The sequence below is a fragment of the Anopheles bellator genome, chromosome 2 (assembly GCF_943735745.2).
Source record: "Anopheles bellator chromosome 2, idAnoBellAS_SP24_06.2, whole genome shotgun sequence".
NCBI classification, from domain to species: Eukaryota; Metazoa; Arthropoda; class Insecta; order Diptera; family Culicidae; genus Anopheles; species Anopheles bellator.
In genome coordinates this window covers 83,178,664-83,206,635 of record NC_071286.1, presented here as the reverse complement: position 1 = coordinate 83,206,635, position 27,972 = coordinate 83,178,664, and the positions used below count along the sequence as shown (strand labels likewise).

The 27,972-nt window shown below is 51.3% G+C and overlaps 3 protein-coding genes across 3 annotated transcripts; 1 reads left to right on the top strand and 2 right to left on the bottom strand.

Moving 5' to 3' along the window:
- The first annotated feature begins 30 nt into the window (after positions 1-30).
- LOC131211238 (recombining binding protein suppressor of hairless) lies at positions 31-7,885 on the top strand. Its single transcript, XM_058204639.1, has 4 exons — positions 31-318; positions 3,108-3,656; positions 3,740-4,282; positions 7,583-7,885. Exons 1-4 carry the CDS (start codon positions 31-33, stop codon positions 7,883-7,885), a joined length of 1,683 nt encoding a protein of 560 aa, XP_058060622.1.
- On the bottom strand, positions 4,828-5,832 carry LOC131211241 (keratin, type I cytoskeletal 10). The gene is made up of 2 exons (XM_058204643.1): positions 5,462-5,832; positions 4,828-5,383 (listed from the first exon to the last, which is right to left on the bottom strand). The coding sequence occupies exons 1-2, from the start codon at positions 5,830-5,832 to the stop codon at positions 4,828-4,830; spliced, it is 927 nt and encodes a 308-aa protein (XP_058060626.1).
- Positions 7,886-14,323: 6,438 nt separating the features above from the next.
- Positions 14,324-25,208, bottom strand: LOC131211951 (myosin-VIIa). Its single transcript, XM_058205645.1, has 9 exons — positions 25,191-25,208; positions 21,885-22,145; positions 17,683-21,812; positions 17,353-17,616; positions 17,140-17,279; positions 15,856-17,074; positions 15,629-15,775; positions 15,446-15,566; positions 14,324-15,374 (listed from the first exon to the last, which is right to left on the bottom strand). Exons 1-9 carry the CDS (start codon positions 25,206-25,208, stop codon positions 15,168-15,170), a joined length of 6,507 nt encoding a protein of 2,168 aa, XP_058061628.1. The 3' UTR covers positions 14,324-15,167.
- Between the last annotated feature and the right edge of the window lie 2,764 nt (positions 25,209-27,972).

The window sequence follows — 27,972 nt, the reverse complement described above, 5'->3', positions numbered from 1 at the left end:
AGAAGAGGCATCTGCAATCTGGACGTTACGATGCCGCACCAGTACGGCTTGCCGGGCTACGGACAGGCCCCACCGAGCCCTCCCTCGCACCACGGTGGCGCCCTGCTGCCACGGCTTGGCGGTGGCGGTGGTGCCGTGATACCGGTGGGGCCCACCAACAACACCGGCGGCGGTGGCGGAATGGCTCCCTCGACAGTAGCCTCGGCGGGTTCTCCTATCTTCCGCGGACAGATCGAGGAACGGCGGCTGACACGGGAAGCGATGGAGAAGTATCTGCGCGATCGCAACAACATGGTCATTGTCATACTGCATGCGAAGGTAATTATTAGCTTTCGAGCGAATATCATTGTCGCAACCGAGTGCGCTTCCCTCCTCCGGTGTCAACGATCATCTAAGTCATGCCTCTAAGTCTCGGACGCACAGTCAATCATCGGCTTCATTCTGCCCTGTGCTATTGTGGTTTTCTCCCGTCCCAAACCCTAATCCCCATTAGACCGGCTTGCCTTTGGCCACGTCTCCGCGCGCCCGATCATCGAGGGATGATTCGTTTTTAATGATTTTTCGTTTGTTTTGTCATCATCCGCGGCGCATCGTGGCGGCGGCTTTATTTTCGTGATGCCGGTGGGGCCACTGAACCACCCCAAAAATCGTGTTTCCCACGATCTCTGCCAGTTGTCAGGTCAATCGGTTTTTCCTTTTTCGAGTTGTTTTTCGTGCCTCTCGATAGAAAATTGCCGAAAATTTGTTGTTTTTTCCCCTATAATAATTGCACATTATCGATTTGACGTCAAATTGTGTCACGAAATTAGGTTCGCACGAACTGCCCTTTAGAAGTTCCAATGGTGCGAGGTTGTAGCAAAAAAATACCGGATAAAACTGTTGAATGGTTGCAAATACAGCCGATGATAGTGCCCACTCATCCAACCTGTCCGTTGCTATTCCGGTTGATAAGTTTAGTTTGGATCAACCTTGGTGATCATTCCTACTCCCAGATCGCCCAAAGTTTCACCGTGTGATCAGATTATGATTGTCACCAAACGGAAGCATCTTCTTGGTAACGAGCCGACTTTCTTCGGGTTTTCGGGGTGATAGTGATCCATTTTTGTCCACGGAAAAGTGAGGCGGAAGAAAACCTCTGCGTAAGATTTTCTCATCAGTGCCTTCCGTTTTAGCGTCGATCATAAAGTGATGATCGAAGAGAGGTTTGCAAGAAATGTGCCGCCCCGTCATGGGAATCTTCTGTTGCTTTTCGGGAGCGAAACGGCGATGCTGTGGCGGTGATGACGAGAAAACCGTCTGTGCTGAACGAACGCAGCTTAAGCCTTTGTGGCTTCTCCCCACTAACTGTTGGCTGTCGGCGGCGAACAGCGTGGGAAAACGTTGCCCAGAAAGACCAAGTTCCAATCAAGTTGATCGCGAGCGGGAACCAAAGGGGAGCGGATGAAGCGAGACCAGCTGGCTGTATGTGTGAAACGCACCGACGTGTGATGGCATGTGATTAAACCAAATTCAATCATCACACAGCAGCAACAGCAGCAGCATCAGCGGCAGCATTAACAACAGCCGCCCCAAGACGCACCCAAGACGCACTCACTCATTGGCACAAGTTTTGCTTTGGCCCTCTCTGTTTTCGGTGCGTTCCTCTAAATACTTGTCTTGTCCCAACCATTCAACCTCAGACCATGATCCGCAGATGATGCTGATGGCAATGGCGTGCCTGGGAAAGCACTGGGTACCTCCCGTGGCGCGACGGGCCGTGGACGGTCCAAAACACCGGGAAATGGTGTAACGAACCGATGACCGATTACCGATGACGATCACCATGATGGTGCGGTCGGCAGTCTTCACGATCGTAACATAACACCGTCGATCACACTCGGGAACTGGTAAACCAACCAGTTTGGGGAAGCTGCGTTTGGTTGAAGGTCGAAACGGACGAAGGTTCATAGCTGGGCCTCTTCCAATGGGACTTCGAATTGGGTTATGATCTCAGGGTCACACCTTAAGAGCTTGGCGACAAGTGGCGACCAATTTTCCATACCAATTTTCGAACAGACAAATGGCAGCCGAACAAATGGCAGACAGAGGCTTACCGAAAGTAAGATCGTTGAAACGGTGGTCGTTAGACGCATTCTAATTAATTTTCTTTGATTCTCTTTTAGCGTTAGACGCTATTGAGTAACGATGGAGGAAGATCTTCAATCGAAGATTCTTGGATTAAGCCATAGCGAACGCACTGTTGTGATCGTATACTTCAAACAGAAACTTGCTGATCATTCTAATGAATCCAAAAGTACTTTCCTTGTTCAGAAATAGACAAAAATGATTGAGGATGCCCTTTGGGCCACGGCATAGACATTGTCTGAGGCTGGTAATGTATGTTATGTGTGTGCTCTATTTATGTTGATATTGTGTCAATAGTTATTTAGGGGTCGACATTAAAAGAATAACCCCAAAATCCAACCATTCCTACCCAATACGCCGTCATCAGTTACATATTTAGGAAACGGCTTTCGGAAAAAGATTATCCATTTCTAAATGGTCCGTTGTTTCTCACATCATACGGAACGATCGTTTTATGTGTCCGCTCAGTGCTGGGAGCGAATGGGACTAACTAACTGCGGGTTCCAGCGTGCGTAAGCGTGAGAAAGCGAATCGACGGATCGTTGCGACACCGGGAACTCGGGTGGCGACTTGCGGGAATTTTATCGAAGAAGGAAATGACATTAGATTGAGCTGATTGAATTAAGTGATGGACGGTGCATTTAAATAAAGGAAAAAATGGTACGCTGCTACGGCGGATGGTGGCGGTTTACGACCGATTTGAGGATCGAGTGGCAGCGCGAACATGGCATTCCTCTGGTTGTGGAGATTTTTGTGATTTATCAGCCAATGAGGTTCATTTCAAAAGAAGCATCTTCGATGACGACTTAAAGTGTCTTTTAATTATCTCTGCAAATATCTGCATGTATGCTTATATCTGTAAACAAATTACGCAAAAATTTGGAAAAAAAGTTCTTCCCTGTCCAAATAAAACAATGAAACAATTCCTTCGAATAATGGCCAACGTTTAATAAATTCTTTTCGCTTCTCTTCTCTTGACGCAGGTTGCACAAAAATCGTACGGCAACGAGAAGCGGTTCTTCTGTCCGCCACCCTGCATCTACCTGTTCGGAGAGGGCTGGCGGATGCGCAAGGAGCAGATGCTGCGCCGGGGCGAAAGCGAACAGTCCACCCAACTCTGTGCCTTCATCGGGATCGGCAGCCCGGAACAGGAGATGCAGCCGCTCGATCTGAACAACCAGAAGCAGTACTGCGCGGCAAAGACACTGTTCATTTCCGACTCGGACAAGCGCAAACACTTTATGCTCTCGGTGAAGATGTTCTACGGCAGTGGGCACGATATCGGCGTGTTCCAGTCGAAGCGCATCAAGGTGATCTCGAAGCCCTCGAAGAAGAAGCAATCGCTTAAGAACGCCGATCTGTGCATTGCGAGCGGCACGAAGGTGGCACTCTTCAATCGGTTACGGTCGCAAACCGTGTCGACGCGCTATCTGCACGTGGAAGATGGTCACTTTCACGCGAGCTCCACCCAGTGGGGTGCCTTCACGATCCACCTGCTCGACGATAACGAGAGCGAGTCGGAAGAGTTTCAGGTAAGAGGGTCGAATCTTTCGTCACCGAATCACGCCAGGCGATTAATTTTGTACGATCCTTCTCAATTCGTACCCTCCAACAGGTGCGCGATGGTTACGTCCACTACGGGGCGACGGTGAAGCTGGTCTGCTCGGTGACCGGGATGGCGCTGCCTCGGCTCGTGATACGAAAAGTGGACAAACAGATGGCGTTACTCGAGGCGGACGATCCCGTGTCGCAGCTGCACAAGTGCGCCTTCCACATGAAGGACACGGAGCGGATGTATCTCTGCCTGTCGCAGGAGAAGATCATTCAGTTCCAGGCATCGCCGTGCCCGAAAGAACCGAACAAGGAGATGATCAACGACGGTGCCTGCTGGACGATCATTTCCACCGACAAGGCGGAGTACCAGTTCTACGAAGGGATGGGCCCAGTCCGGACACCGGTTACGCCGGTGCCGATCGTTAACTCGCTGCACCTAAACGGTGGAGCCGATGTGGCGATGCTGGAGATTACGGGTGACAACTTTACGCCCTCACTGCAGGCCTGGTTCGGCGATGTCGAGGCGGAAACGATGTACCGCTGTGCGGAGTCGTTGCTGTGCGTCGTGCCAGATATTTCGCAGTTTCGCGGCGAATGGTCGTGGGTAAGTAAGGGGCTCCCGGGGAGGGGCACTGAATAAGCCGATCTTTGCTTATTTCGCATCATGTACGGGAGAGAAATCTGGTGGACAGTGAATCATGTTGTCTGCTAGCTGCGGTGGGCACGATACGACGGACGCATGACGGTATCGTTTGTCAGCTAATTTGAGATTTTTCTCACGTGTATCTAATCACCCGGCCCGTAACGACGGCAGTATGAAGTACCGTTTCCGGTTAAGATCGACACTGTGATGTACGGCGCGCGCGAAGGCAACGGATGACGTCGGATTGGTGGTGAATGCAAATCGTTGATGAAGAGAGAATGGCATTGTGATAAACTCAGTTAAATCATTTTCTACCTGTTGAAGATAGAAACTTTGTGAGTGACAACTTCAGAGAGCGTCATCTGTGACTGGAATTGACAGTTGACGGAATTCTCCGTTTAAATTTTATCCGTATTTATTTTAGATTTTCCTAACAATTGATTGTTCCAAGCAAAGGTCGTGCCCCGAGCCGCGCATGGGAACGAGCGCTTTTCGAAAGTTTCGCATTATTTTTCCATCGACTTGGATTTTGAAGACCTTCTACTCTTCTTCTTCCCACCACTGGGGCCACCACCATTGGCACCGGAGGCCGTTGCGCCATTACCAGCACCGCCACCGGAGCTCTGATTGCCATCGTCATCCGCCTCGACGGATTTCGCCTTCGATTTGGACTTCTTGCGGGCCCCTTTGCGACCTTTTTTGCCACCACCGGTGCTGCCTCCTCCTCCGGAGTTACTGTCGACGCTTTTTTGATTGATATCGCCAAGCATCCGGCCAGCACCACCACCCGCAGCACCGCCAGCACCACCAGTCAGTGCCAGTTGTTGCTGGGAGTTGGTCTTGAGCAGTGGCGCCTTCGGTACGATGCGCGTGTAGAGGTCGTAGTTGAAGTCGGCACACGTTTTCCCGTTGCAAAACTCCTCCAAACACTCGTTGCAGGTGAAGACACGCGACTCGATGATCCCGGAGCGGTTCTTCACCTTGCGGATGGAGGTGGCGAGCAAATTCTCGCGTTTGTCCCGCTGGATCGTTTTTATCTGTAACTTTCCGAGCTCGACAAGTCTGTAACCGATATTGTTTGGGGGTAAGAAACTATTATGCGATGCTTCTTTAGAACCGTGCGCCCGGCCAAACACTCACTTGCTGAAGTAGTCCTCCTCGACCTTCGTCTTCGGCCGCTGACTGGTCAGCATCTTCCAGTCGATCGGTACACTGCACAGTTCCATGATCACCAGGTTGCGCATCTCGCCCGGGATCGGGTCCATGTACGTGTACAGCTTGTCCCGCTCGCCGCTGTTCTTCATCAGCATCCTCAGCTCCTTCTTGGGCATCTTGAAACCGTACTCCTTCTCCTTGAACCGGATCTCGTCCGCGCGAACCTTAATAGGGCGCATCTTGTAGTCCGGCACCTTCTCGATCATCCGTTTGAACTCCTCGCGCGACGTGGCCGTCGACTTCGAGAGGTCCAGTATCGGGACCACCTCCTTTTTCTTGCCAAAAATGTCATCCATCGTGGCGCGCACCGGTGGCTCCGTAGAGAGCTACGGCGCAGAAAGCAAGTCACGGTAGTAGACGACCCCTGGCTGCACGAAGGTGCTCTAATTATATTCCTATTGTTTGGCGAGCTGTGTGTGGCGTCGAGAAAGGGGTTGTTCTCACGGGAGGCGCATCTGCCGTAAGTGGTCGAATCGCTGGTCGTATTCCATTTTTCACACCGCCTTCGGCTGGGCAACCGTGAGAAACGCAGTAGCGCAACACAAAGGCACTACAAAAGCTGTGTATATTAGCTAGCGAAAGCCCCGAAGCGCCACACAGCACCTGTCGTCGTCGGGTTGAGGAGTTAGTGAGTGAATTAAAAATGCATAACAGATTATGTGCACGGCTCTCCCGCTCACAGCTCTTGAGGGGTTGTGCCACTATCGCTATTAGTGATACGGTGCACCAACACGGTGATGGCGGAGGAATCGGGCGGCGCACTACCTCTCCGGTGGCCGGCTCTCGGGTGACTTTCTTTGCGAAAGAAGACGTCTAATGAAATTCGTATTTTCCCTGGGAACTTCTTTGTTGCTTCGCGCAGCAAAAACCGCAGAAACAAAAAAAGCCCACGAAGCTTTGCACGATGCAGATTTCACATCACGCCGCACTACGGTCACGCGTGGCACTGAGCCAGCCAGCGGCCCCCGGGCGGGGCCAAGCGGCTGCTCCGTCGAGGGCAAAGTTCAAAAGACGCAGCAGTGGCGGGTTGACTGACTGACTGACTGCGGACGGTTGTTTCGATAATATCGATCTAATAACGATGGGAACCTGTTGCTATAGTGGCTCCCGCTCAGCCTGTGTATGCGTGTGGTCACCATTTTCTTGTGCTATGCTGTGCTTTTTTCGGGGAAGTCGTTAAAGTGTCGGTTGTGTTGCGGTTAATGGTATCGCTGGGGTTTCCTTTATTGTCCCAGGAAGTTGAACTTTTTTCGCTCGACGATGGTTGCTGAGCTGTGGTTAATAGGGACGGAGTATGATTGACACTTGACTGCGTCTTTAAGTTTCTGGGCTTTTTTAACCCTTGCGTTGCTTCAAAATTAATGAAATCGTTGCCAAATTCGTTGTGTTTTTGCATTTTGTTTAGTTCTCAAACCTAATACAAATGAACTAATGTCCTGAAATGCTTTGCCATTTTGTTAGAATTTATGTTTTTTTGTTGCGGTGCAAACATAGGATACAAATTTATCGTTTATTTCTATGCCTGCAAAAATGGTATGGTACAAATCGGAAACGTACTTTGAGTTTGCACCGCTACAAAGTAGCGTCTGTTTAGATAACTTTCCGAAAACATCTAGTGGGCACTGGAAATGCATTTGTCAAAAATGTTAAACTTTAATGTGCCTCGTCAAGAAGTTATGTGATTGACATTGTGGATCGGTCGAGATTCCTTTAAGTTCATTGCAAATCAGAATTTACGCCAATCAGGCAGTCACTCAAGAAGCAAATCACAAGCACAAGGTAATTGTTTGATCTTCATTTGGTGCAGATTTGATGCAATTTCGTATCGATGATGGGTAATTCTTTGACGATCTAGTGTTCAACGCAACGAGAGCAACATTGATTGCACTTTCTCACGTAGACGCTCCATAATGGAAGGTTTCCGCTGTCGTCATCATGTCAATTTATGCCTTCCTGTGAAACAAATTCGGCAGGTTATTAGGTTAATTGTTTGAGCTTTAATTTTCAATGATTTCGTTTTACCTTCCTCGCCCCGCGGTCACACAGGTTCGCCAACCAACGCAAGTGCCTATTTCGCTGGTGCGTAATGACGGAATTATCTACGCGACTGGCCTAACGTTTACCTACACACCGGAACCGGGCCCGCGGCCACCGTGCCCGGGTGCCGAGGATGTGTTGCGTCGCGGCGCAAACAACAACGCGGGCACCGTCGCTACCGGGAACAGTAACAGCAACAGCAACAGCAACGCCACCACCCCGACCGTGGTCAATCAAAGTGTCCCGTCGGCGGGCGCCCTTCCGTCGATTGCGGACGTTAGCTGGAGTTCGCATGGGGCCGGGCTACCGTAACGATCGGAGCAAGACCCATCGGTGGAAGGAAGCTGCGTCACGGTTCCGGAAAGGCATCGCGAACGGAGAGAAACCACGAGGGCGCCGCAAACGTCGCTCCCCGATGCCGTTTGTGCATTCCAAAGCGAAGCACCGATCCGCTTCACCAGCGCTGGCAACTAGCTAGTAAGATTACGACGCGAAAGCGATACTTTCGCGATAGCCGATTGGCAGGGTATTTATTTATGGGTCCCTACTTACGCTACGTACTCGTCGGGAGGGGGCCGTCGGCTAAATCGGACTGTGCGGCCACTAAAGCGACAAAAGACAAGCAGGGTCGTCCGATTCTCTGTTTACCTTACATTAAGGTTCTAAAGGGAGACACCCTTGCACAGCAGCGCGTGCAGCCCAGACAGTCGTCCCTTTAAGTTGATCACCATTTTCCTTTTCACGCTCCAGCTCGAATGCGATGGCAATTGAACAGTTTTGTAACGAAATCAGGGCCGCTCGCGGGCAGGTTCACCGATAAGGATCTTTCGTCGACACAATCACCGGTTGTACCGGGTCGTAATTAGCACATTGCCAAAGAAGAACATTAACATACCGTCTGCGCGAACGCTACGATGCCAAAAGGGGACCCCCTTTCGAGACAGCACAGCAAAAACCTTATCTGCTAACGAGCACCACGCTGCTGCGCCGATGGTTGCTGCGATCGCATGTCTGACGATCGTTATTGGATTGGATTTCCCGCAAAGAGGTTTCGCCCGGTTCTCGCACGGCGTCGAATCACTAGTGGCGCGGTGCCCTTCTGATGCCATTATTAACAGTTTTATTGTTTTTCACACGCAGCGTGCGATCACTCGGGATTGTGCGATCAAGCGAGAGGGTCTGTGCTTCCCTACGACACCCGTGTGATTGCCTAGGCGCATTCAATGCAAAGCGCCACATCGAATTGGTAAAATGTGCCGCAGAAACGAGGCACGCATTGTTCTTTACACAGGGCCTCTTTCTGTTTCATTTGGACCGAGTACGATCGTCATCGAGCGTTCCGGCGGAATCGTGGGGAACGAAAGGGGGCTTCTTTTTTAGTAATTGCGCAGTATTAAGAACGTTGCTTAGGGATTATTAACTGTTAAGAGTAGACGCCAGATGCAAGAGATTCTCTTTCCAAACATCCGCACTTCTTTCCATTGTTTTTTTTTGTAGATTATGCGAGATCTCTCTTTTTACGTGTATACAAATGCAGGCAATATGTGTAGTTCTCGAGTTCTGCTGGCTTCTCGGAGCGGCAGCGGGAAGCATCGCGCTCAATTACTTCTAGAGATTTTATAGTTAGCATAATCGTGATGGAGCGTATCTGTTTTTTTTTGTTATTTTAAGTTCTTTCCTTCTTTTAGTAGTACACGATTACTCGCACGAACAACATAAATGGGCAGGCGGCACCAGGCGCCTCCACCGTCGTAACGTTTTAGCCAAAAACGCTTTGGGTGCGCTAATAAGGTGGGGTCGAGGAAACATTAAGTAGAGTGTCACATCGCAGTCACGATGAGACCGTTCGTTAACGAGGGAGATACTTTATGATGTAAATATAGGTTTTATAGACAAATTCTCTCTCTCCCTCTCTCTCTATTCGTATATTTTTATGTAACGAAACAAACAGCTTTGGAGAGATTGTAGACACCGCAAGGCGAGCAAAGTTACTGACCGCGTCTGTGTTGTTCGGTTCGAAATCCGGGAAAATAGGTTAAGCACTAGCAACTTATAAAGTATTGAAGACTCCCGGAAACCGCATCAGCGGGGTTGATGCGTCAAGTAAGACACACACGGCGGGCGTTGTGTAACGATGAAAGAGAAAAACAAACAACGTAACGGAAGCAGAAAAAGACCTATTTTTAGAGATTTATATACATACCTATATACATACAGAAAGATATATTCTACTAATATTGCAAAGAGGGAAACAGAATGGGTATCCCACGCAAGACGCGAACCGAGATGGACAAACGGAACGAAGCGAACGATATTTATTATACAGAATGGAACCGAGTGTTTCTCTTTTTGCCGCCCTTGGTTTCTTGGAATCTTTATTTTGCTGCCCGCAGCCTCTGTGGCCCTACCGTTCTATGGCGCAGCGCCCTGAACCCCGCCAAAAGTAACACTATCCACCGATCGACGCTCTTCAACAGCGTACATTGACCTCTATCCGATCCTTCGTAGGATCGTCCACCTACCGTTTGCTACTCTTCTCTCTTTCTCTCTCTCACACTCTCTTTCCCTCGCTCTGGACTGAGTAATTGAACCATTCGAATGGGCGACACACCGACGGGTTTCCGACCCCGTGAGATTATGTTAGCAGCCCGCCAACAGCAGTCATAGGCAACGTATTTTCTGTCCCATTTAGGCGAGTGATTAAAAACGCAGGCAGGAAGCCCCCGAGGACATCGCAAGAGTTTTTTCGCCGTTTTTTTTGTTTGTTACCCAGGCCAAGAAATGTAAAATCATCAGCGCCGTGGGAAATGAAGGCGCGGAATTAAATTAATTGATTTATAACGCGCTGCGGGGCGCTGTTTGTGCAGCGACGAGAGAAAGACTACTAATAAAGTGTCTATTGCGGACAGAAGAATAGAAAACTACACCGGAATTAAGTGCTGGGAAAGGAACTGGAGTAGGAAACAGTGCAGAGAAAGACAGAGGGATGGAGAGATAGAGAGGAACCGATACCGAAGTACAGCATTCCAATGCCTAGCTGAGGGACAACCAAGCTAACCAAGCCGACCTGAAGCGGTGAAGAGCAGAAAGCTGACATGAACACGACCGAGACGCGAGAGAAAAAGCGTTAATTATAAGAAAACCCAATGAATTATATATGTAAATATACACCTTTATTATGATAACTACCTGAAACCTGAACTGCGTGCTCCCAGCGTGATGTTGCGGCCAACTCTCCCAAGCAAAGCGGGCGATGGGAAGACAGATGGGCGTCGGGGGAAACTGCGCCGAGCTGAGCTTGCGCCGCGCTTTTGGAAAGAAAATTCCTATCGCCAGCTACAGGTGCTTGTTGTGAAGGTTGACGAAAGAGGTTCGCACACGGGGGTCCGCTAGACAACAATGGGGCCGCTAGGATGAAGATATTTCAGCCATTTTTCAGCTTCCCATTGGCGTTACGGCGAAGAGAATCACCGGAAAGAACCCGGCCAGCGTTGGGGTCACGCTGGCTGCAGGAAGCGAGTGAAACGACCGGAACGATCGCAAGGAGCGATCGCAGTCAGCGACTGGATCCTCTGGCGAGTGTGTTCCGTCCCGGGCGTCCAGTGGCCACAGGTTCCTCTTGTGGTCCCTGGGAGGTCATTGAAATGACGACAGATTACAATACAATCGGAAGCAACTCCCGTCGTGGCTTCTGCATTCTTACCTTCCGTCTTTCCGTAGCTTTAGCTGTCGCCGTTCCGGTGCCGTGATTTTCGCGGGAACCGCACACGGCTGATTCCCACGGTACCCTAGAGGTAATCCGGATGGCAACGCAGGGCCTCCCTCGCTTAACGAAGTGCTCCAACGGTCCAAATGGCTGCGGCACAGTGATAATGACACCACACCAGACCGGCCGGAGCACGTAGTTTGCATTAGACGATCTCTTCCGCATGCGGAAGGTGCGCTCGGATAAACTTATTCTACGTTCCCACGGTAAGAATGGCTCCGCTCGACGCTGATCTCGTTTCGGCACGCTTCACTTATCGTCGCCCTGTTTTTGTTGTCTTTGCCCTTCTTTCACAGAAGCTGAAGGGGTCGCCATCGGGCGACGCATGCCCCCAGCTGGATGCAGAAGAAAGCAAGCGGACGGGCGGACGGACGGAAGAGAGGGCCTTAACACAGCCGTGTAGCTGCTGACTTCTTAATAAGTTCTTAATAAGTCAATGGGGAGGTCAGATTGTTGCGATGCGCTTCCCGGTGCGGTAATTGTTGCGTCTTATCATTGGGTGCTTCATGAGGTGGAAAATGCCATCCACACGAGACGGACAAGGCGCCCCTGGCCCCCCGGCGCTGCGAATGGGTGATGTTACTCTGATTGTATTCTGATTTTTAACTACCCCCTTTTCACTCTCGTCCCTCAGCCCGTTCTCGATTGTGTGCGATCGGTGCCGGTGGCTTTCCGGAATGATAATGTTTTACACCCTCCCATCCATCCATCATGCCGGGTGGTTTCAGTTGGCCTTCGGGTTTATTGGCTTCTTCCGCTTTCTTTCTTGGTTTGGTCGGTGTCTTCGTCCCGTTGGAAACCCATCGGCGCATGGGGCATGAATTTCACCGCGTGCGCGCGGAAGAGGTTACTTCCGATCGGCAGACGCACCAGTTTGCCAGTGTTTGGTCGGCTCGTGCCGAGCAAAGATCGGTGGTCGCTGATCACGGTGCCCGGAGCCGCCACACCGTGATCGTGGCCGGAGCCGGTGATATGGCACACCGCAGCTCGAGCTGAAAGAGTGACGGTGTGTTAACGTGCTGATAACTGGGGCTGATCATAACACAGTGGGCGAACCGACGATCAGAGCTAATTGGAGTATTTCTTGAAGAATTTTGTACAAATTCATGAAATCTTTGATTAGGTCTGGTGGTTGTTCGCCTGGCAACAACGGAACGTGCTAAACTCCCGATGGTGTAAAGTGTTGAAGGAACGAATAGTGAATAGAAGTGAACAACTGGACTGCAACTGGATACCGCGTTTCGGTCGTGAGTGAATCGTTGGTCACCCACCTTAACTATATGGAGGCGCCTGGTAGTTTGTATCAATTTCGTCTCGTCTGAGCCAAGTGCTAGTGCCAGTGGTTGAACGAATGATAAAGAGAAGTAAATTTTGTTGAAAACTAACTTCACGAATTAGTAAACGAAACAGAAGAACTTGTTGTACTTAAAAATATACCTTTTACACTTATCTGCTCCTGCTTATTTCCTTGATATTTGTGGCCCAAACTTGGAGAATTTGTACTGAATCACTCTTTCTCAAGTCTTTTGAAGTTCAGCATCTTTGAAGATGAGTTTAATAAATCTATAGGTTTAGCGATTCCAGAAACGGGAAAAAAAGACATGAGACCGAACAAAAGAGAAACTATCGAGATCCCGAGTTCTTTTGTGGTTAAACGTATTAAACCTCTCATCACCTGACTTGTCCATTAAACAGTGAAATAATGCCTATAAATATTTAAAAGAAATAAAAATGAATTAAATGTATTCCACGTGAATTCTTTTTACAATCCGAACTATGCTGGCCAATCTGTGTAAAACAAGGTAAGCAAAAGCCAGCAAAGCTGCGTCTTGCACTTCAGTTCATTTAACCGAATGAACTGTAAATTTTCAACTGTAAACTTTTAAAAGCTTCTGAAACATTTTTGGAAGAAAAAAGCTGAAACAAAGAAAAATTTTCATCTTATTTCTCTGTACCGATGAGTGTTCTACGAGGTTTTTTTAACGCTCCATTGCGAAAGAGAAGTCCAACCGCACAGCACGCGCCATTAAACAGCTGACGGTTTCTTACGCCAATGATTGGCGCACTTAACAAGGTTTTCCACGATTATGATTATTAAGTAAGTAAGGTCTTTAATAAGTGGATGGTGGTCTATTAATTACGCCAACATAATTTTAAAATACTTCAAATGAATCGGTACCGATTCTGTCCTTTTTTTAATACAAATATTGGGCAATGGCAGAAGCGAATTAAAAGCGCTGCAAACTTCTTAGGACAAGACCAACGAATGTCTCAGCTGAGACCAATGGAACAAGGTTAATGCCAAGAAATGAGAAAAAGAAGGAGGAGATTCCGCGTAACTGATGCGTGAAGAATGTTTCTTTTTGCGTGTCCAGCGAAGCACAAAACTTTTGGAGGGGTGGCCTTCGGTTTGCGTCAGAAAGACGCAAAGTCTTGTAGAATAGACAGTTTTGTGGAACGAACTGTTATTCATTTTGGCCAGTCTTAAGAGTGGTTGCATTAATAATCCAAAATTCGTAGACTACAGCTTCGAATTAGAGCTGTTTCTGTTTATGTCTTCGCCTTGCACTAATTAATGGACACACGTCTTGATCAGTTTGTTGAGGAAATCACGGGGTAATTAAAAGACTGGATCGCTTCAGCTTCTGATAAACTACAAACGCTTTTATGCAGGTCAAACTAAATTTTACATTCAAACATTAGGATTAATTCTGATAAAAGAATAGGGCCCGAACATGGATCATTCTGACCGATCAACCGATCGACGTTTTGTGCGTGAATAATGTTGGTTTTGCACACTATCTTGTTTCGGATGATTGACTAGAAATAATTTGACAAAAAAGAGGAATTTATTTTAGCGATTTTTGAAAGAAAGTAAATAATGCTCTTTATTGTCCTAACAACTCGCGCCTCGTTGTTGTTCCAGCTCTTTGTTTCCCCTAACGATTGCGAATCGTGCTATAAGAAACTATTTAACCACCAACCAACTATTCAATCGCTTCGCTTTTACCACCGATGCCGCTTGGTACATGTGTGTAACAGATACAGCCGTAATTAAAAATAATTATCCGTTAGAGTAATCGTTATAATAAATTTAATAATATTAGTAGCAGCACTCTTATAGCAATCAGCATCGTACAGATTAGCAGAGTACAGTGGATCATCGGGTGTGTGAAGAAAGCAAAAACAATCCACAACGGCATTAAGAGGAGAAAGCTACGAAGTAGGGGAAACGGACACTTCTCTACAGTCGAACATAACACTTTACATACAGATGTAAAAAAATCAACAATAAACTACATCGCGCGGTGCCAGACACAACGGATCGAGACGCATCAATTCGAGAACATGCTTCTACACTACACGAGTTCCGTTCTAAAATAGTGTTTAGTAGTAGAGACACGGTGGAGAACGATTAAATTAAAATGTTTACTCAACACACCGTCGGTACTGTCCCAGACCGCCGAGTATTCTGGTGTTGCCAGGTGATAGAGCAATAGATAGAGATGCGTATTACCAACGGTTACCGTCGGTAAGCTGTTTGTGCATTGCGTCGTTGCGCTTTTAAGCATTTCGCCACATTGGCCACGAAGACGAAAGTGCGGTACACGTGTTACTGCAGCCCGCCCCTCAGACTGGTGCGTCGCTGTGAGAGAAGTAGTGCGAAATAATGAGGCCAGTAGAAAAGGGCACTGCAATCGGGCTGAATCTTCTATCGGAGAAGAACACAAAAATAATAATACAATGGACGGAACCGGCTCGAACAGCCGTTCGGATCGGATTAACACCGGTGGCATTGACTACTGCGCACTCTTACTACTACTACTACTACTTGACTCGTATCGTGCGCTGCTTGTTCATGTTGGTGAGCATGAGCGAAATGTAGGACGTCAGCAGGTCGTCCATCTTGTAGCCGAGCGAGGTTTCGCAGAGGAGCTTCGAGCCGCGCACCAGGTTCCCGATCGTCATGTGGAAGTACGTGTTGCCGGACGACCAGTTCGAGATGCGCGTGAACGGATGCGTCACCAGAATATCCTGCGAACAAAGACAACCGTAAAGGCGCTTATTAGTGAACGATCGCATTGCCAGCAGCTTGCTGCGCTTACCTTGGAACTGGGGTGAATAAGGCTGACACCGTGTTTGTTGATCGCGATCAGCAGCATTTCCGGGTAGTTGGGTTCGGTCGTCTGTTTCACTTCGAAGAATGCCGAACCAAACGTTGGCCATCTGGTGGAAGGAATCACATTATAACGGGTCTCAGAAAACTTCCCCCCTCAATCGCTACCCACCTGTAGACGATCTTCAGAAAAGTGATTTTGGCATCCTCCGGTGACATTCCGGCGTCCTGGTTGTAGGCCGCCACTATTGAGCGCTTCCAGTCGTTCACGTTCTGCAGCTTGATCAAATCGGAAGGAATAAGTTCGCGCAGCATTTGTCTGTCAAAATGAACGAGTTCGGTGTTAACGATTGTGCCTTGTTCGTTTCATGCAGGCGGCCTCCACCCCGTGACACTTACGGTATAGCTTGCAGTTCCTGTTTGCTCTCGCCGAAGCGTACCCGGTAGACGAGCGCGGCCAGTTTGATCGCTTCCTCCTTCGAGCACTTGTGGTACCCCCGCAGCAGCTTCGGCAGCTCCTGGTGGTAGTGGAAGATCAGGTCCGCGTTCCGGTCCTTGCCCGGGACCGTGTTCGTCCAGAGCTTCTTCATGAAGAACACCTGGTACGTGAACTGGGGATTGGAGCCGTCGCGCGTCGGCCGCGCCTTCTTGATCCAGTCCGTCAGGTGGCGCACAAAGTCGAAGAAGAAGTCACCCTCCGGCACCGAGATCACCTTGTCGGCGATCTTCACGAACAAACTGAAGCCCTCGCTCGAGCGCAGGTTCAGCCGCTGGGAGATGTTGTGGCAGAAGTCCTTCGCCCGGGTCGACGAGTCCACCTCGAACGCCTCGTCCGTGTCGTCCGGGAAGTAGACCTTGTGGAAGATCTGTGTCGTCTTGTGCTGGATCGCTTCCACCTCGACCTGGTGCGGCGGGTACTTGCGCTGCCCGTTGCGGATCGTCTTCTGTAGCCGGTGTAGCGAGTCCTGCGAGATCGGATGGCGGCGGGTCCGCAGGAAGAGCGTCAGCTCTTTCAGCAGCTGCTGGCTACACGCGAACAGGCCGGTGGACAGCCACATCAGCTCCCAGCCGCGCTCCTCCGACAGCCGGTTCCGGTTGTCGGTCAGCTGCTTCATCAGCTGGCAGTAGATTTCGTCGCGCAGGATCTCGTGCTTGAGCGGACCGTCGAAGATGTGATCGGTGATCTCGTTGCCGATGCGCGGCCGCTTCGATGGCAGATCTCCCATGTACTTCATGATGGCAACGAACGCCAGGCAGGACTCCTCGGACAGTTCCTCCTTGGCGAGCAGCTTCTTCAGCAGCGGCTGCTTGAGCGGATCGCGCGAGTAGCGCCACAGCTCATCGGTGCCCCGCTTCGAGCTGAGCGTGCTCAGCGCCTTCGACATCGTGCGCTTCGGCGGTGGCCGGAAGTGGTCGAGCGAGTACTCGGCCAACGAGTGCGGTCGATCCCGGCCCTCGCTGCTACCGTTCGAGTGAACCGAGTTCAGCCGCTTACCGTGGTGGGCGTCCTCCACGCTAAACAGGGCCAGTATGTCCGGTGGGGGTTTCGTGAGCGTCGGAAGGACGTACACGATTTCCGCCGGGAAATCTCCACGCTCCTGCGTTCGTTCGCAGCAACCTAAAAGCGTACGGAAGCGTAGCGTGTTAGAATGAAAACCTATCATGCGGGGCGACCATTCCTACCTATACACCAGCCGGAGTTCAGGACCGTTTCACCGGTGCTTTCGTCCTCCAGAATGATCAGATCACCCTTCAGGAAGGACAGGAAACTGGTTCCCTCTCCCGGGGCCTTGTAGTCCTGCAGTGCTATCACATACTTTGAGCTACAAATGTGTCGAATGAAAAGAAACCATTAAGCGAGCGGCCCATGGCACCAAGTGATCCGAGCCAACGTACCGTTTCTTCAATCCCTCCAGAAAGTACACCACCAGGTCCCGAATGTCCTCTGCGTTCGGGCTCTGGAAGGTGAACTCCTCGTTCCGCACCGTCGACAGTGAGAAGGTTTGGGTGAACACTTTGTTCGTTTTCTGGCTCGAAACGGCCGTAATCTCCGGGAAGGACAGCTCGAGCAGCACCTGTTCCTGGTCGTCCACCACGTACACCCCGGTCCAGTTGACCGCAATGATGACGTCGTTCTTCGGCAGGTTTGGACCAGAGTTTCTAAAAAAAACAAGGCACAACACGTTAGCGCACGCTTCAAGTTCACAAGATCGGCAGAGATCCTACCTGTAGGCTTCGTAGAAGCGCGAAAACAGCAGCGGCCACTTATACTTGGCGTAGCTGACCACGTCCTCCTTCACCTTGAGGGCGGCCGCCTTGTCCTTCAGGTAGTAGCTCTTCTTGTACGCCGTCAGCACGAGCGCGGCCCAGCGATCGATCGCCTTCTCGATCCCCGTCAGGCAGTAGTCGGGGATGAAGTTCGGCAGCAGCGTGTACAGCCGGTCCATCGACATGTCGGTGCTGTACTCGATGTAGTACTGCTGGGCGGCGATCATCGCCAGGTCCTCCTCCTTGTCGCACCGGTACTCGCCGAACTTGACGCCCCGCACCACCTGCTGGTAGATCAGGTTGGTGGCCACCTGGTCCTCGATCGGGTTGTGCCACGGGGCGAAGATTTCCTTGCGGAAGAACAGCCGCCACGGAGCGTTCCGCTCCTGGGCGCCCTGCTCCTTCGCGTACTGCTCGCACTGCGAGATCGCGTCCATCACGTGGTCGCCGCCGCTGCCGAGCGACGACACCTTGTCGAACAGCGCGATGTACAGCGAGAAGCCGAACTGATCCTTGAGCGTGATCTTGTCCGACAGCTGGTTGCACAGCTCCCGGGCCGTGGTGGCCGAGTCGGCCAGCAGCGTCTTCGTGTTGCCGTCCATGAACGTGATCGGCAGCATGATCGGCTTCTTCGACTTGGTCGCCTGCAGCTCGAGCCAGGACGGTGGCTGGTTGCGCGTGCCGTTGTTGAACGTGCGCTTCAGCCGCTCCTCGCAGTACGGTGCGTAACCGGGGGGACCCTCGCGGATGAACGAGCGCAGGTAGTTGACGAACTTCTCCGATGGCGCGAAGCACCCGACGCAGAGCGACAGCAGGATCCAGCCGCGGGCGTGCGACGACTTCGACGGGTTGTTGGTGAGCTGCTTGCAGATCTGGCAGTAGATCTCGTCCCGCAGCTCCGCCCGCAGGATACCGTGCCCGATGATGAAGTGGAGCTTCTCGAGGTTGGACGTCGGGCGTGACTCCAGCCACGACTGGTAGCTGTCCGCCGTGTACTCCTCGTCCTGCAGCCGCCGCCGCACGTCCTCGCCCAGCTTGTTCTTGCGCTTGAGCGTCAACGAGACGAGCTTGTGGCGGATCGAGCGGGGCTTCTGCTTCAGGAACGCCTCCGGGTCGAGTCCCATCATTTGTGCCTCCTGAAACTCCTTGCTGCGGATAAAGTTACGCCCCAGCGTAGCCGTGACCTTCGACATCACGGACGTATTGTCGCGGTCCATCGTGTGGTAGCGCGGCTCCGGCAGATCGCCCGTAAAGCGCAGGATCGTGATCCAGAGCGCTTGCGCCGCCAGCTGATCGCCTTGGGTGTGGAGCGGCAACAGCGGGTGCTTGAGGGGCTTGCGCGAGTAGTAGTGCGTGATGTTGCCCTGGAAGTAGGTGGCGGCGAACTTCTGGAACTTGAACTCCGACAGGTCCTCCTCGTCCTCGGAGATGGTGTGGATCGGCCCGATGATGTCCTCGTGGTTGCCAGCGTTCACCGGCAGGTCGTTGAAGACGGACGTCTCGCGGCCACCGTGCGGTGTCGGCGCCTCGCTGCTCGAGTCGGGCAGGAAATCGAACATCGCCTCCACCAGCTTGCTATCGTCGACCGGTTCGTCCGCTTTGCGGGCCGCATCGTTGATGATGTTCTTCTTCACCTCCACACGCCGCCGCTCCTCCAGCTCGATCTCCAGGTCCTTCCGTTCGATCTCGTTCAACCGGTCCCGGTAGTGCTGCTCGGCGATCTCCTTCGCCCGCTTGTTGCCCTGGTGCTTCAGCTCTTCCTCCTCCATCCGCCGCAAGCGGAGTGCCTCGTGGTGACGCCGGTACTCGAGCTTCAACTTGTGGTAGCGCTTCATCGCGATCATGCGCCGCACGTGCGACTGAATCTTGATCACCGCCCACATCTTGTGGCCGTACTCGCGCCGCACCAGGTAACCCCGGATGCGGGCTTGCAGGCGCACGATATGGCCCCGCAGGTGCCGAAACCGGTGGCTGAGAACCCGCGAACGGATCAGCGCCTGCAGGCGCATGTAGCCAATGCGCATCTTCCGGTAACGCTCCCGCTGCGCGTACCCCTTCCAGTGCTTCTGGATCGTGATGGCCGCCTGGCGCATGCGCAGGAAGCGCCTCCGGTACACCCAGCCCCGGATCGATCGCTGCAGAATGAGAATCTTGCGCGTCAGCACCCGGTCACGCTCCTGCTCGAGGAACAGATCGTGCGCATCCTTCAGGAACACCTTCGTGTGCCCGAGCTGGTAGTCGGATCGGCCCAGCACCGTGGCGCAGATCTTCGACGTCGCCATCCGGCAGTCGGTCCGATGCGCCGGTGGCACGCCGTTGATCAGGAAGCGATAGCGCTCGACAAAGTCCCGGAAGTTGTGCCGGATCGGGTACCCGGCACGCCGGATGCGGATCGTTTCCATCATGCCGGAGTAGCGCAGCTGCCGGCAGCAGAGCGCCCGATCGAACATCATCGGCCTCTTCAGCTCGTTCGGCTTGATGCAGCGGATGAAGAACGGTTGGCACTGGGCGAGCGTTTTCATGAGCGAGTCGAGACTCTTTTTGAACTGCGTCGACAGCGTCGGGGTGCGCTTGCGGGTCTCCGCGCCCATCCCGATGTCCTCGGCGAACACCAGCTGCAAGAACTTGTTCGTCGAGCTCGAGATGAGCTGCAGCAGGTCGGCACTGAACGTGTCGCGGTTCTTCTCCAGGAAGCCGCGCGTGTCGTAGAACACCACGCCGGCAAAGTGGTTCAGCCCGAAGCTCGTGTTAATGTCCGACTTGGGCTTCAGATAGTTCCGGTGCGTGCCGTGCGTTTTGTGCAGCTTCGCCAGCATCGTCTGATCGGTGCCCTTCGGGAACTTGCTCTCCTCGTCGATCAGCGCCATGATGTTGAGCTGCTTGATCGCAATCAGATCCAGCGCGTCCTGGTTGTCCACGAACTCGATGTGCTGCCAGTTGATGCTCTCGTGGTTGTACTCCTCCTGTTCGAGCTTGAAAATGTGCTGCACAAAGAACTGCTGCAGATTTTCGTTCGCAAAGTTAATGCAAAACTGCTCGAAGCTGTTGTGGTCAAAGTTCTCGAAACCGAAGATGTCCAGCACGCCGATTGCGCTCCGGGTGGACGATTTCGGTTTGTAGATCGCCTGGTTGATCTTCTTGACGATCAGCACAAACAACCGGCCGTAGATACCCTTGACGAACGCGTCCCGCACGTCCATCGATTGGTCGCGCGAAAGCGTCGACACGACGGTTTCGCCGTGCGCGAAGAGTGTCTTGCGGGTGAGGGCGTCGATGAACGGTTGCAGTGGCACCTCGAGCAGGTTCGCCACCCGCTCCACGTTGATGTGCTCCGGAATCTCCGTGGCGTCCAGATTGTCGATCACGGTCGCGTTGTACTTAATGTTACCGGTGTGCAGGAGGGCCGCCAGCAGCTTCAGGATCTCCCAGATCTCGTGATCCGAGAAGCAGAGTACCTTCATCGCCGACCGGATGTCGGCAAACTCGGCCGCATCGTTACGCCCGTCGCACCGTATACAACCGCCGCCGGTGAGGTACCGATAGTCGGACGCTTGGCCCAGATCGAGCCGCCGCTTCTCGTCCGGTGACAGGCCCGCCAGCAGGCAGTAGAAGATGTGGTAGTTCCGCTCGTCCGCGTTCTGCGACACGATGCGCGACTTCTCCAGCAGATACTGCTCGATCTTGGCGCCCTCGATCACACCGCCACTGTTGAAGTGGATGTCGATGTACTTGCCGAAGCGGGACGAGTTGTCGTTGCGGACCGTTTTGGCGTTACCGAACGCCTCCAGGATCGGATTGGCCTCGAGGATCTGCTGCTCGATCCACGAGTGCTTTCCGCTGATCGCCGCCAGGTACTGGAGGATCAGTTTGGTGCTCTCCGTCTTACCGGCGCCCGACTCGCCCGATATGACGATGCACTGGTCCTGGCCGTAGCGGCGCATGTGTGCGTACGAATTGTCCCCGATCGCGAAGATGTGCGGTGGCAGCTCCCCGATCTTGCGCTCCTTATACAACTTAATCTGGTCGGCAGTGTAGATCGGCAGTATCTGGTACGGGTTGACCGCCACCAAAATCGAACCGGTATAGGTCTGAAAGGTGAGAGAATACGGGGTCAGCGCCAACACAGTCGTCGGTTAGTGCGGACAGTAGCGCCGACTCACATAGATGAGGTTCTCGTTGTAGCGTATCAGGAGATTGCGCAGGATGCCGGCCTCGTGCAGATCGCCGAGCGATATCATATCCTCGACGCCCTGCACCGACGAGGCGTGCATCGCCTTGATGCGGCGCTCCGGTGTCAGCCATTGTTCGTTGCCGTCGTCGTCCCGCACCTGAATCCGGCGGCCCTCGGCTGAGATGACACGAGCCCCGATCGCTACATCGAACTCTCGACCGGACACGGGCTCGATCCAGATATAATCACCCTGCAAAGACCGAAGCAAAAGCAGATTAGATTATTCAGTACCGGTTACTACAAGTAGCTTTATTACGCTAAAGACGGGAATTTTGGCAATTCTGACTACGGCGTACATCCATCGATCATAACCTCCAAACGAATGAGGGACGTTCCTCTATGCGATAGCAAATCTATTTCGGCCCGATTCAGCACCAAACAGTTCCAGTCCGTACGAAGATCCTCGATTCCGGGAAGCTCCCGGAAGCACGAACCACCATTCAGCTCACGCAACGCGACAAGATTGCGACGTTTCCACTTGTCGGCCGCATCGTTTACCGACAGATAGCCCCAGTACGGCACGGAAGTACCCATCGTCAATAGCCACAGCACCATGGCGTCTTCACTCTCGACCCCCGCTGAAGCCGTCCCGAAATAGCTCATCCTGCAACCCATCACCAGTATCGGCAGATAATTCATATACTGTCGATAGCTCTTCGGCAGATGCTGATTGAACGGTGCGTGTCCTTTGCAAACTGGACGATCTTCGGTCCGGGGATTACGCGCTCCACCGTAAGCCAGTACCCCGAGACAGCATGGGGTTCCCGGGGGAAAGGCGACCTCTTCGAACCGAAACACCATCGTCTCGCGGCCCTCGATGGCGACGAAACTCAGCAGCGAATGGTCGCACAGGAAGTGCTGCAGTACGTTCGACGGCAGCAACGGTTGAGCGCAGCCTCCGACCGGACAGGGCACGGGGGTGAATGAGGAAACAAAATCCGACGCAGAACTTGACAGTTTCTTCATCGGCTCCATGGTGGAGCCGTCCGGGTGACCGATGTTCGACATTTTGCGTTAAGCGTTCTTTCGTCGCACTATTCAATGGGTGCTTTGATGAGTGCAATCACCAAGCATTTCCGAGGCAACTATGATGTCAACAGGGAGTGTTGTGTTATTTCCAAGCCCCATTTAGATATTTTATTTTCTAATTTTAAATGTATGGGCGGCAAAGAAACAAGGGAAAAGGGACTGACAATTTACCCCAATAATTTGTGTCTATTGAAATGGAAAGAGATTTCCCTGAACCTCGAGTGTGGATTGTAAGATTTAAAACAGCCGAAGCTTAGAAGGAACTCTCATAAATGGAAACTTTGCACCATTTCCTCAACCGTTTTGGTGAAAGATTTTCCTCATTTACCAACGCCCAAAGGTTTGCCCCGAGTGTGTGCGGATTTTTGCCTCTTATCGTGCACCAGACCCAGCGCGCTGCGGTTACGTTATCGTACGCATGAGCGATGCGTCAAGGAAGAGGCAGAAGCCTCACGTGCAGACCGTTAATTAATAGCAAATGCGGAGCCATGCTGCCACAGCTGGTGGTGTGGTGTCTCTGAATGGGTGCGAGTGAGTGTCCGTGTCCGTGGCTGTTTCGTGCAGGGCTTAACGGGGAGTGTCTGGGGGTCCAGCGCAGTGGTAATGCACCACACACAGCTTTGCAGTCACATGTAGTGCGGACCGCACTTCGAATGCGAAACTGTTGGAAGTTTGTTGAAGCGATTAATTTATGAGTGCGCAGCAGTGCAAAAACGACGAAAAGACTTCCAAAGTCGAGCAAATGGAGGAAAATGTTGTGCACCAGAGGGAGAGAGAGAGAGAGAGATAGCTAGAGAACGAAAGAATAATAAAACTAAGCACCGGCGTCAGGAAGTCCGACAAACCGAGCGACTGGCTCCGAAAAAGCGAAGAAAGCACCCATCAGGCAGCATCATGCCCCAGTAGGGAACGAAGTAGACCACAGAGACCCCAGAAACGGGCAGAAGTGAAGCATTTTCGGCCCTCAGCCCGTCCGCTAATGGGAGGCGCAGCTGGAGTTTGGTGTGGAAAAATGCTCGACTTGTTAAGCTCCGAAAGTGAAATACTGTGCTTAATCGCTTTTTGATTGTTGTGACGTCGACAGGCTGCCTCCGAGAAGTTTTTGTACCAGGTTTTTGGTAACTTTTGGTACGAGGTGCAGTACATCTTTTCTGAAATTCCCGATTTCGCTTTCAGGAGAAAACATTTTTGCTATGCATCAGAGACCGTAGGCTAAAATTTTCGAACCCCTCAATGGGTTACAAGGCTAACGAACTGCGTCGGGTTAACCTTCCGCCTCATTAATGATTAAAGATGGAAAGTGGTAATTGAAAAGTTGCCTCAGCCGTGTTTGAGAAAAGAGAAATTGTACGCTTTTTCGTGCACTCGATCACTTCGTGCATACATTTGCAGTTTTGGCAAAGCTCAAAATATTTTCCGAATTGCCGTTGGTACTCGTATTACGTTGTAGGTATTACGCAGGTCTCCTCAGTTACACAGGGCCTGCGAATGGGCATTCCATGCTCACCCATTGCCCATCACTCATCTGACGATTGCTGGTTATGAAAGCATCGTCGGCAGATAAATAAAGATCGCACCCTTCAGGGCAATAATGTTCGCGGCGCCCATCTGACCTCTTTCAACCGAAGAAAAGATTCGAAATATTCAACATTCTTCTCTCATACCACGAACGACTTGTAGTGCGCTTGTAGTGGTTTTTTTAAAAAACCACCATAACATCTGAACCACGGCATTAGAGGTGGGCTTCGAGTGGGTGAAAGGCAACCCGACTAACGCCGATGCGCCGTCCGTGGCGAGGCGGCCCCAAAGCACAACAGAAATCACTTACAATGCAACTTTTTTGCACTGCTCCATTTCTGCGTGTTTTCGGTCGCCTTCCGGAACCAAAGTAGGGCGTAAAATGGTGACCAACGAGCGCGAGCGAGGGCGTTTACACAACAGGGCAATACACAAAGAAGAAGCAAAATAAACAGCGTTTACTTGCGTAAGCATTTCACGATGTGGACACCTACAGTACTCGCAACAGCGTTAAGCCCCACAGCAGCAGCCGATTCGGTTCCCAATTGGATTCATTTCCTGTCCGTCCGATTGCAAATTGCGTGCCATAAGAAATGCTCCACGATCGAACTGCAACTGCAGTACTTAACGGATTTGTGAATTGTCGATTTTGCCGGGGCCCTTTCGGCGTGCGAGCTGCTCCACTTACCCGTGTAACGATAACCATTTTGACGCCACATTGACTTCTGGTTTAGTCTGAAAACGAAAGATAGAGAAAAACAAAGGTTAATTCATTGAACAAAAACTGCAATTCAATAATATAGAAAATAGGCACACTCAGCGGTCACGAACGATCACGATCGCTTCCGGGGTGCCATCGGAAGGCAGAAGGCGTTTCTTTCGTGATGGACAAATTTATGGCATCCTTTCGCTCCCAATAGCATTGCAATGTGCTTCGGCCAGTTTTCAATTACTTCTCGCAAAATTGCTGATTCAGTCTGCGGGACCGTGGCCGATCCGAAGGACGGAACATCCACAACGAAAGATTTGCCTTCCAAACGACGAACCCCAACGTGACAAGCAAATATTCCCATCGAATGCACGTCGACGACGTCGCAGAGAGCAGTCATTTGTTACCGAGTGCCGCGCCGTGCTTTAAATGGACTAAATGGAAACAAACAATTCCCGTCACAATCTGCAAACAATAGACGTAAACTTCAACTTGTCGGAAACACAGGTCGGGTCCCTTTGAAAGCAGGTTGTGCGCATACGTGCCTCGATGCAAACATATTGGGACCGCTTTGAGAGAGTCAGCGGAGCGTATGCGAAACAGCCGAAAATTTATATCTACCACAGTTATGTTGATGGGAAGCGGAAGCACTCCGTGTCGTGCCTCTTCCTTGTTGTTGCGCTCCCAGCACCCAAGTGTTTGATTGTTTTTTTTCTCCTCCTTTGGTCTTTCAATTATTTTCCATTTGAACGACGACGGTGGATGCAATTGTGGCACAAGATTGTTTTGCTGAAGCAAACGCCCATCGATTGTAACACTTCAGTCGCCACAGCCGGGCGTTCCGTTGAGTGGGAACCACTAGTGGCTGCGGCGTTCCAAAGATGCAACCTCAACGGGCAACGGGCTGCGGGGTCGAACTAAATGGGATCCAACCGTGTAAAATTATGACCGCTTCATTTTAACCAACTCCTCCGTTTGCAGACAAATAGTCGCATCGTAGTGCTGGGCCTATTGGTTGCCATAAAACTCACACAATCATTTTGTTTACGAAAGAAAACGTTGTTGTTGGTGGCGGTTTGATTGGACTTTAAGCGAAAAGACGAATGCAGTGGTATCGCATTACAATTTTGCTGTACGCGAAACAACAGAACGTCACATTTGCAAACCAAGGAGGAGAAATTTCGTCTAACGGTAACCGGGTGGCCGAAAATCGGGGCCACGTACATCCACGATTCCTGTCACTGGCTGGCGCCCGAAAGCAAAAACTCGTTGCGGTTTCTCTCGAAACTCCACATCCTTCACTTCTTAATGAAAGGGTACCAACAGTGCTCCAAGGGATCAAATTAAAACAGGTCGTTTCGCGCAACACCAGGCCCCACGATGCCCCAACGGCGATCGCAGCCGAACCAACGGAAGGGAAAAACAAAACCATTATCAAAGACTCACGTCTCACGAAACCTGTCCTCCTTTTAAGCGCATTCTTTGCGAGGAAGTGGCGAATAAAATCCGAAGCCCGTACCGGTTCCTGGACCTCCGGTTCCAACCTGAGCACTTTTGAAGATTGTGAACAATATTGAGGGAAACAAAACACATTGGGGAGAAGAACATCGCACACATCGCTCGCTCTCTTTCTCGTTTTCTTCGACAGGAAGTACCGCTATGTCGTGTACCGATCTTTCTGATCCTCGTTTCATACGCACTTCTCGCCGGTGTCTTAAGAATCTCACGCACACACGCGGCGATCGTCGGAGTGAATTATGTAGTCGCAGCAGCTGAGAATTCCCTGTGCCACGCGATCTATACGGCCGGGGGAACAGCATAATGGTCTGGCCGTTCGTGTGAGTGTCTTGCGCATGGATATGGTGTGCGTAGGTTCCAGAGAAGGTTTTTTTGGTTCCCTTTGACACAGCAGAACCTTCGCCAGTCAATGGAAAGATGTTGGGAAAACGGTGAGCGAAGCAAGTGAAGACGAGAGAAAGAGCCGCGTAAGCTGATGTTAGTGATGTGCGATCGCGATCGTGATGACGTTGATCGTTTTCCCCGATCTCCGGTGGTCGGTCGGTCAAGTCCAACCACCCGAAAACCGGTACTGGAGAGCCTGGTTGTTGGATGGGAAGATCCAGTTTTTCAGCTCCAGGCTGTCGCGCTGTGGAAGAACGGGAACGGGTGCTCCTCCCGGTTGCCGGTCGGCAAAGACAAACACTGCATATGACGGTGGCCTAGCGTGACATGAGAAAGCGGTGCAAAAAGCGGTCAACTCCTTCCCTCCACCCTGGCGTAAGGAAGAACGGCTCTTACTGCCGCCAATACGGGGCGGTCTACTTGTGACTTTGCAGCGACGATCGAGAAGAAGCGATGCTTAAGGTGATCAACTAATGGATCTAATTAGCACTTTGAACTACAGCTTAATAGTGCGGATACGGGATACTGACTGTTGAGACTTTTTCCTTTTCGCCACGCAAAAATAGTAACTTTGAGACGATTTTTAGAAAGAGGAAAAGTTAAGTTACGGATTAAAAAATATAAGGATAATTTGGAAAATTGTTAACATCGTTCTGGGGAAAGCTACAAAAGTTCCTCACAAAACGCTAAACGTATCAATGTGTTTTAGGCTTAGTGTTAAAGAGAGATAATTCGTAACGTATTCTGTAAATGATCACAATCGATGTGATGGATATATTGTTTAAAGAGCCATCGATCGAAGTGTCTTCTTTGATAAGAGAATAACGCAACGCAGTAACGTTGTGGCTCATTTTTTGTC